This window comes from Haematobia irritans, chromosome 5 (assembly GCF_050003625.1).
Source record: "Haematobia irritans isolate KBUSLIRL chromosome 5, ASM5000362v1, whole genome shotgun sequence".
NCBI classification, from domain to species: Eukaryota; Metazoa; Arthropoda; class Insecta; order Diptera; family Muscidae; genus Haematobia; species Haematobia irritans.
The window spans coordinates 54,251,187-54,259,525 of NC_134401.1; the positions used below are offsets into that span (position 1 = coordinate 54,251,187).

The 8,339-nt window shown below is 33.9% G+C and overlaps 1 protein-coding gene across 1 annotated transcript; it reads right to left on the reverse strand.

The window, feature by feature from the left end:
• Positions 1-2,472: 2,472 nt before the first annotated feature.
• LOC142239480 (uncharacterized) lies at positions 2,473-4,743 on the reverse strand. Its single transcript, XM_075311276.1, has 3 exons — positions 4,519-4,743; positions 2,666-3,002; positions 2,473-2,598 (listed from the first exon to the last, which is right to left on the reverse strand). Exons 1-3 carry the CDS (start codon positions 4,607-4,609, stop codon positions 2,487-2,489), a joined length of 540 nt encoding a protein of 179 aa, XP_075167391.1. The 5' UTR covers positions 4,610-4,743; the 3' UTR covers positions 2,473-2,486.
• Positions 4,744-8,339: the final 3,596 nt, after the last annotated feature.

An 8,339-nucleotide genomic window follows, 5' to 3' on the forward strand; every position in this document is an offset into this window, starting at 1 on the left:
CTACCTGCAGTATGTATGTGTTATTAAAGGTGTTTTCTTTTCTTGTAAATTATCGGCATTTTTGAAATTAACGAATTTGAACCAAACGAATACACTGTAATTGAAACAATTAACAAAAATTAATAATATCAAAACAATAAATTTTATTAATTATTATTTTAAAAAATTAAAAATAAGAAATAAAATATAAAAAAAAAACATGAACTCCAAGTTTTTCTTTCTACCTACGAAATTATTTAAACGTGAAATAATTCTGTCTACTCAATTTTCTTAAATTTGTCGAATAATATTTACTTATTTTTCTGATAATGGCTCCCATACGAAATTGTTCGTATTCAAGGGTTCGCCAAACGACATTCGCTTTGATTATGTTGACATACTGTGTTTACTCAACCATTATACTACGTTCGCACTAGACAACAAATCTCGCTATTTAGAACCAAAATCTCTTTACAAATCTCAAGTGTTCGGACTGGCAAAATAACGAGATTTCGTAGATTTGAGGATTTAACAGCTGTTTGTAAATATATCAATACAAACACAAACCCGTATATGCACACGCACACACACATTCATCTACATGGAAAATTGGGGCAGGGTTGCAAAAAGTGCATTTTTAGTACTAAAACCACAGTTGTACAAGACAGTGTAGGGGATTTTGAAAGTGATTTTGTTGAAATCCTCTACGAGCCAGCTGATATTTGCCTATTGCAAATCTATTGAGATCTAGGAGGATTTAGTCTTATAAAGCCAAGCTAACAAATTATTAGTCTTATAAAGCCAAGCTAACAAAAATACTAACAGGTTGGCTGATAAGTCCCCGATCTGACACATAGATGGCGTCGCTAGTATTAAATGCATATTATTTTTATATAGTACCAACCTTCAAATGATTGGTGTCAAAATTTGACGTCTGTAAGTCAATTAGTTTGTGAGATAGAGCGTCTTTTGTGAAGCACCTTTTGTTATTGTAAAAAAAAATGGAAAAAAGGAATTTCGTGTTTTGATAAAATACTATTTTCTGAAGGGAAAAAATACGGTGGAAGCAAAAACTTGGCTTGATAATGAGTTTCCGGACTCTGGCCAAGGGAAATCAACAATAATTGATTGGTATGCAAAATTCAAGCGTGGTGAAATGAGCACGGAGGACGGTGAACGCAGTGGACGCCCGAAAGAGGTGGTTACCGACGAAAACATCAAAAAATCCACAAAATGATTTTGAATGACCGTAAAATGAAGTTTATCGACATAGCAGAAGCCTTAAAGATATCAAAGGAACGTGTTGGTCATATCATTCATCAATATTTGGATATGCGGAAGCTCTGTGCAAAATGCAGCTGTTAACTCGTAATACACCCGAGTTTTTCCGTCGATATGTGACAATGGATGCAACATGGCTCCATCACTACACTCCTGAGTCCAATCGGCAGTCGGCTGAGTGGACAGCGACCGGTGAACCGTCTCCGAACCGTGGAAAGACTCAAAAGTCCGCTGGCAAAGTAATGGCCTCTGTTTTTTGGGATGCGCATGGAATAATTTTTATCGATTATCTTGAGAAGGGAAAAACCATCAACAGTGACTATTATATGGCGTTATTGGAGCGTTTGAAGGTCGAAATCGCCGCAAAACGGCCCCATATGAAGAAGAAAAAAGCATTGTTCCACCAAGACAACGCACCGTGCACAAGTCATTGAGAACGATGGCAAAAATTCATGAATTGGGCTTCGAATTGCTTCCCCACCCACCGTATTCTCCAGATCTGGCCCCCAGCGATTTTTCTTGTTCTCAGACCTCAAAAGGATGCTCGCAGGGAAAAAATTTGGCTGCAATGAAGAGGTGATCGCTGAAACTGAGGCCTATTTTGAGGAAAACCCGAAGGAATACTACCAAAATGGTATCAAAAAATTGGAAGGTCGTTATAACCGTTGTATAGCTCTTGAAGGGAACTATGTTGAATAATAAAAACGAATTTTGACAAAAAAATGTGTTTTCCTTTGTTAGACCGGGGACTTATCAGCCAACCTTTTACGTTCGCATTAGAAACGAAATCTCGCTATTTAGAACCAAAATCTCTTTACAAATCTCAAGTGTTCGGATTTCCTAGATTTGAGGATTTAACAGTTGATTGTAAATATATCAATACAAACCGGTATATGCACACGCACACACACTTTCATCTACAAGGAAAATTGAGGCACGTTTGCAAAAAGTGCATTTTTAGTACTAAAACCAAGTTGTACAAGGCAGTATGGGTGATTTTGAAAGCGATTTTGTTGAAATCTCTACGAGCCAGCTGATATTTGCCTATTGCAAATCTACAAAGATTAGGAGTATTTCGGCCAAAATCCTCGTTGACGAGAATTTCGTGTCTAGTGCGAACGTATTATAAGACACCATAAATCGGAAAGCAAAAACCAATTAAAACCGAAACCAATTATAAATAAAACCATTTTTGCGAATTTATGAATTTTTTATTTTAAAAAAGCTTAATTTTCTTGAGTGCTGCTCAAAAATTCTTCATACACTTTCAATTCCCGTCTTGACAAATTATAAGGATAATTTAGGCTAGTCGGTACAAATATATCACCGGTAATATCACTGAAAATAATGAGACACTTAGATAAATCACATCAATACACAACATGACTGCATTATTGCAACTTACTTTGAAATATCGCCATTATAACCCACTGTAAAGCCATCTGGTAGATTTTGTACAGGATTTCCGGATATACACCAAGGTGGTGCAATTTTCGATGCGTAAAACGGGAAATCAAAAGCATTTATATACATTCGAACACTTAATCCATGACTACTGAAATAAGGTTGGCTTAATATTGCCGGTTGGGTATAGCCACAATGGCCCAATAATATATTTTGATCACAATTACGAAATTGTGTACTCTTGTCCAAGCTCGAATAGTAGCAGGCAACATTTTCAGCAGCCTCATTGTGACGTGCATATGAGAGCAAATCAAAGCCAGGTCCAGCAATATCACACACTAGTCGATGGAATAAAACAAAAGGTTATGAATAATTCGATTACATTAAGTGATGAGTACGCAGATGAATCGAAAACTTCCTTTTTCTTATGATATTAGGGTATCTTTCAGTCTGACGTTGATGTCTAAACATTCAACTTGAACACGTAACCCTAGAAAAATATCCTTTCATAGAAAAGAAGTAGGCCTTAAAGGTTAAAGTGGCAGCCCGATTAAGTTTCAGGCTCACTTACGACTATTCAGTCCATTGTGATTCAGTGATATACGTAATACCTCATACAAATTAGACTCGAAATTTATTAAAAGTGGATTTGAAATCTCTTACTTATAAGGCAAATGACAGTGAAATGAAATCTAGTTAAAGATTTCACTAAGGATATTCTTTTTATTTTAAATAAATATGATATATAATTAAACTATGTTTATGAAAAACCTAATTTTTTTATAGAAAATTAGTTTTTATGTTATTTACTCATTACATAAATATTTATTTTCCGTTTTTTTTTTAATTTCAAATATTTTTGATTTATTAACCAAAAATGCTGTTTTAATGTTATTTTTATACAAAACTGAATGTTATGCTTTTGAAATGTATAGTTGTTCGTATTAATTTTCTGTTTTATATGAAATATAAATTCTTTTGTTTTGTTTTATCCAAATGTTACATTTTGCTGGTGATATGTTTGCTATCAACAACCAGTTGACAATGTATGATACGGTTTGCAAGATTTTACTAGGGAAAAATCTCTAGCAAAAACTTGCAATTTATCTTATAACTGTCAAATATAGTCTCTCTCCGGATGTCTTTCGCTGGCCTTTGGTGTAAACGAACGACTTCCAGTAAAAATTTGTGATAATTATCAGAAATTATCGAGTTCTCGAACGGGGCTATTATGTTTTATTTTATTATTTTATACATTGCCGATTTTAAAAATTCTAGTGCCGATTATTGCGATTTTTTCTGAAATAAGTGACGATTTTGTTTTTTGGCAGTCCTGTCTCAAATTTCCGTTACCTTCAGAGAAGTTATTACTTTTCGCTCATGGATTTTTATGGGAAATATGTATGTGTGCGTGTAACAGCTCAAATAAAACAGAGTGATTCTAGGAACATTTAATAGACAAACGTTTATACACATTTTAGCTTTCTGGATCATATTATTAAAAATTATTGTAAATTTGGCTACAGATTTGCAAATTTTGATATACTGGACTTTATTATTTAAACATTTTAGTGAGAGGGCCTCTCAGAGTGGCTCTTTATGCAGTAACAAAAGAGTGATCCACAGAAACATTTTATATGATTTAAACGGTATAATTCATAGCGATATAGGGAACAATGTACATTACATTTAATATTTATATCTCGGATTGATTTGGAAAATGTTCTTTGAATATTTTAGTCAATTGTACTTTCTTTTGATGTTCTCTAAATCTACCAAGACTAGTCCCTTCGGAGACGAATATGTATGTAATTTTCATTTCATCTGTGTACAAAGAGATTTAAGCATACTTACAATCCATTTGTTTAATTGTATAGCCATTGTAGAATTTCAAAAGCCTTCCGATTTTCGAAGCCAATTGTCCACCATAACTAAAACCAAACATATAATTATTTGTTGGTTTCAAACCATTACGGATCTGTCCCAATATTTCATCGTAAAGTATTTCGGTGATGATATCGAATCGCTGAACAAGATCCAAATAAGGTTTATCTGCCCATTCATTGTAGTCTATGCAAATAATGCAACCGCCACGATAAAACGTTAAACCTTCGAAAAAAAGTAGAAAAATATATACAAAATATTTTAACCGACAAATACTCCAAGCGACTTTAACTTAACGGGCTTTGTTGAAATCAAAAAATATATATGTATATTGTTAAATTTTAGTATTTTATATTTTTGTACTTACGTTCAATAAGTTGGGTCACCCAATCTGTGCTACAACTTTCGGTCCATCCATGAAAAACATAAGCAGTTTTTTCATTGCCCCCGCAATGATTTGAAATATACGATAAAGATTGGTGTGAATCTTCGCCGGGTATTGAACGAAATTGTATTTCACCATTTCTTGAATATTGTATAAATTATGAAAAAAATTATATGGAATTAAAAAAATGATAAGGATTAAAAAATCAAATATTTGACTATCTTTCCATTAAAGGACATAGATAAAGTTTAAAAAGTAATTTTCTACAATTTTGTTTATTCGTAGAGGAAGTCAGTCACATAAAGTAAAATTTATAGATAAAAATTTGATTAAAGAGGCAGGCTCCCTGTTTTTCACACCAAAACGAACCGATTCGTTTGTCTGAAATTTAAAGAAGAATACCCATATGTTCGTTTAAATACCAGCTGTTTTCTCTGATATCTGATTCTAGTTTTAACCGCTGAACCTTCTCGATTATTTTTCTTCTGTTGAACCAACCAGATTGTTCCAAAAACATTAGCAGACTGCTTAAGTTAACGTTTTCCAGATCCGCCAGTAATCTGAAGCTATATGCCCCTAAAATTTGATTACGCCTTACACAAAATGCAGGACACTCACACAAGAGCTGTTTTATCGATTCCTTTTCCTCCGCATCATGACAGCTCATTATACTTCGCACCAATAGTTTCGCCTATCAGGCAGCGACCCGTTATTGCAGATATCAGGAGTGATATCTGGCGTCTCGAGAACACTAGCATATCTAGTGTGCGGTTTAAGTTTAAATGGGGCCATATTTGCTTGGTGTCGTTACAACCCTTACAATTCTCCCATCGAACATTTGCCATCATGACAGCCTTCTCACGCAGTAAGAGCTTGCAGGTAGCCAGAGGCACACCAACAGATTCTAGTTCCCCTGGAAAATGTAAGGAAGTTCCTAGCCTTGCTAGCTCATTTGCTTCGCAGTTCCCCGGTATGTTCCTGTGGCCAGGCACCCATATTAGGTGAATATTGTGCTGCTCAGCCATCTCATTGAGAGATTTGCGGCAGTCGATGGCCGTTTTCGAGTTGAGGAACACAGAGTCCAAGGATTTTATTGCAGATTGACTGTCTGAGTATACATTAATGCCAATATTGCTTGGAGCATTACTTCTCAGTCAATTCACCACTTCTCTTATTGCTAATATTTCAGCCTGAAAAACACTACAGTGATCAGGTAATCTTTTCGCTATTCGAAGTTCCAGATCTTTAGAATATACTCCGAAACCCACTTGGCCATCCAATTTGGAGCCATCAGTGTAGAAATCTATATATCTTTTATTCCCCGGGGTCCGTGCACACCACGCCTCCCTGTTGGGAATTAGAGTCTCAAACTTTTTGTCGAAAAGTGGACTCGCCAAAGTGTAATCCACTACGTTAGGCACATCTGGCATTATTTTGAGGACCGAACTGTGACCGTAACTTTTTTCCGACCACCGCGATAGCTCGCGCAACCGCACAGCCGTTGTTGCAGCTGACTGTTTGGCCAAAATGTCTAAAGGCAATAGATGCAGTATGACATTAAGGGAGTTTGTTCCTGTCTTGGAGTTTTGCGATCTTTGCAGTACATGACTATTTCTGTCTTTGCAGGATTTACCCCAAGACCTAACCTAACCTAGACATAATTAATTTTTTTCACATGTTAAAGAAATTTTGTAGTTTGAAGGAAAAAATTGGAGTTCAAAATTGCAAATGATAGTTTTGCTGCAAGTAGAGGATGCTGATGAGGAATGTGGTAATTCCGACACGTGCGTCCATCCAACCACCTTGCAGTCTATAGGGCTTTGCCCAAATAAATTTGACAAACATTCTTTTCCTCTGTTGGTTAAGCTACACTTGTAGTTTAGTCAATGTATGGTTTTAAGCTGAAATAAAAAAACAACAACAATGCTTAAAGAACAAAACCAACAATAGGGCTGTATTCTTTTTGCACTGGATACAACATTTGTATGGGCTATCCAGAACATCGTTGCACTGGTGTTCTATCCAGAACATCTCACCAGTGCAAGTCGCGCCGATCTTGCCAGATTGTGTTTTGATAAAGTGACGCTTCATCGATTCACAATAGCACTTTATTGTGACTAATTTATCGAAAAACATGTAATTCAAAGTGGTATAGTGTCATAAATAATCGCAGCAGTAAATATTTATTACTAATTTGAGCATTTCATACATTAAAAATGCAAGATTTCACCTCTTTTCTGTGATTGTTTTTAAACATCTGATGACAGTGTTGCATATTTTTGGAGATGTCCTGGATAAACGAGTACTCTTTTTTCTTTTAGTTCTTCACGGCTTAGGGTATCCAGTGCTAAAAGAAAACAACCCTAATAACAAAACAAAACGAATGGAAAAAGAATTGCAAGAATGTCTATAGTGTCATACGAAGTTCAAGATGGGCGCATTTGTAGTAAAATTTACAAATTTAAAGAAATAATGAATTATTTTGTGAGAAGTACGAATCTTTATGCAGCATTTGTGTATAATTTTTCCCCGTTATTTAGTTAATTTCACTAACGTTCCCAAAAATATTTTGTATTATAGTAAAGGAACTTTCTCTAAATATAATAATTCCTTGAACTAAAATAAAGTTAAATTGGTTTTAATGAAATAGAGGGTTCACTTTTTTTGAGTGCATGTTTCATTCCGAATCCTACAAAATAATAAAATCCACTCTAATTATTTTCCGTGTAAATTTCCTGTTCTTAAATTAGAGTGGTTTTGACTCTCATTTTCGAGTTAGCTAAGGCAACACTAACTTCTCTCAAATGTTTTTGTTTTAGAGAAAATCACACTCTAAATATTCACATTTATTTTATTTATTTATTATTAACGATTTTTTATATGTAATGTTATGCGAAAACATATTTAATGTAAAAAATAGCAAGAAACATATTCTATTTTATAAATACAAGCAATGCAATTTTGGATAAGTATTTTATAATATATTGACATTCTAATTTGTTTAGATTACTTTTGTTTACTCGAAAATATTTAGAGATTTTTTGCTAAATCGGAATGAATACCTTTACAATCGGAATGTACTCTAAATGAGCTAAATCGAAATGAAGAACATGGACGTATTTGTGGGTTTCAAACCATTGTCATAATTTGAAATTTCTTAATATTAAAATAATTTAATTTAAATTAATATCAAATTTCAAACAAATTAAAATAATATACTAAAGAGAAACAATTATTTGGGAGAAAGTTTACTAATGGATGTGACATCTATTTTTATATAGAAAAATTAAATTCCCCAATGATTATATATTCATATTATTTTACTTATATTGTAAATGTTTATTATAACGTACTTGTAATAGATAAATTCCATAGATTTTTGAACAGTCACTTTATTATTCTGGCT

Bases quoted from the DNA above. Each gene is read 5' to 3' on its own strand.
- LOC142239480 (XM_075311276.1), bottom strand. From the start codon at position 4,609: ATGTTTGGTTTTAGTTATGGTGGACAATTGGCTTCGAAAATCGGAAGG. The intron at 3,003-4,518 runs GTAAGTATGCTT...TCCATCGACTAG, and splicing joins TACAATTAAACAAATGGATT to TGTGTGATATTGCTGGACCT. The intron at 2,599-2,665 runs GTAAGTTGCAAT...CATTATTTTCAG, and splicing joins TATAATGGCGATATTTCAAA to TGATATTACCGGTGATATAT.